This window comes from Buceros rhinoceros, unplaced genomic scaffold (genome assembly GCF_000710305.1).
Source record: "Buceros rhinoceros silvestris isolate BGI_N320 unplaced genomic scaffold, ASM71030v1 scaffold21559, whole genome shotgun sequence".
NCBI classification, from domain to species: domain Eukaryota; kingdom Metazoa; phylum Chordata; class Aves; order Bucerotiformes; family Bucerotidae; genus Buceros; species Buceros rhinoceros.
The window spans coordinates 585-1,574 of record NW_010432390.1 but is presented as its reverse complement, the minus strand read 5'-3'; the positions used below and the strand labels follow the sequence as shown (position 1 = coordinate 1,574).

General features: G+C 61.9%; 1 protein-coding gene across 1 annotated transcript in view; it reads left to right on the top strand.

Moving 5' to 3' along the window:
- Positions 1 to 990, top strand: part of MICAL1 (microtubule associated monooxygenase, calponin and LIM domain containing 1) — a 9,469-nt gene that overhangs the window by 8,055 nt on the left and 424 nt on the right. Inside the window, exons 16-21 of the mRNA XM_010143769.1 lie at positions 14 to 59; positions 179 to 252; positions 410 to 469; positions 594 to 687; positions 767 to 866; positions 967 to 987. Of these exons, the coding sequence (XP_010142071.1) occupies positions 14 to 59; positions 179 to 252; positions 410 to 469; positions 594 to 687; positions 767 to 866; positions 967 to 987 (395 nt within the window). The remainder of the gene's footprint in view (positions 1 to 13; positions 60 to 178; positions 253 to 409; positions 470 to 593; positions 688 to 766; positions 867 to 966; positions 988 to 990) is intronic.

Genomic DNA, 990 nt, shown 5'->3' with positions numbered 1-990 from the left:
TGCCCTATGGCAGCAACAGGATGCCTGGGAGGAGGATGAGGACGTGGCCATGGAGGAAGGTACATGGCTACAAACTGGAGTCTTTGGCTGAGGAGGGCTCTGGGTCCCTCCAGTACCCTGCTGTGCCCCACATTTTGCTGATGAGCACCAGCCCATAATGGCTCTTTTCTTGGAGCAGCCTTGGAGGAGAGTGACAGTGAGGAAGAGGAGGAGGAGGAGGAAGGCACAGACCTTGGCATCATGGCATTGTCAGTGAGTGCTTTCCCCAAGGGGTGGTGTCCCCACCAGCCCAAGGTGGTGGCAGGGGCTCTTGCCAGCATTTCCTCTCACAGAGGCATCAGGCCTGGCTCTGCCACAAGGTGCCTGGTGCAGGGACTGACTCCCTGCCCGTGCCCCCGTCCCTTTACAGCACCTTGACCTGAAGGAAGAGGCCAGGTATGCCCAGACAAAGCGGTTCTGCAAAGCCCAGGTAGCCCCATGGGGGAGACCCAGATCCCCAGCACAGTGCTGTCCCCTGACCCCTCTGTCCTGATGCCGGCAGCCACATGCCAGGAGGTGCTGGCCCACGGGCAAGCTCTGCCCTTCCCTTGCAGGCCATCCAGAGGCGGCTGGAAGAGATCGAGGTGACATTCCGGGAGCTTGAGCAGCAGGGCATCAAGCTGGAGAAGTTACTCCGGGATGAGGACGGTAAGGGCAGAGTGGGTGGGGCACTCTGACCCCCACGAGCAAGGGTCTGCGCCCCACTCACACCATCCCCACCCCACAGGCACCTCGGCCGACCAGAAGACGCAGTGGATGAACCAGCTGCTCTACCTGGTCCAGAAGAAGAACAGCCTGATGTCCGAGGAGTCGGACCTCATGATCGCGTAAGGCTGGGAGGATGCTCCCCTGTCGCTGTGGGGGCTCAGCTCACCCCAGCCCCCCTGAGCCCATCACCCAGCACCCTCTTCCCCTCCCCCCCACCAGGGTGCAGGAGCTGAAGCTGGAGGA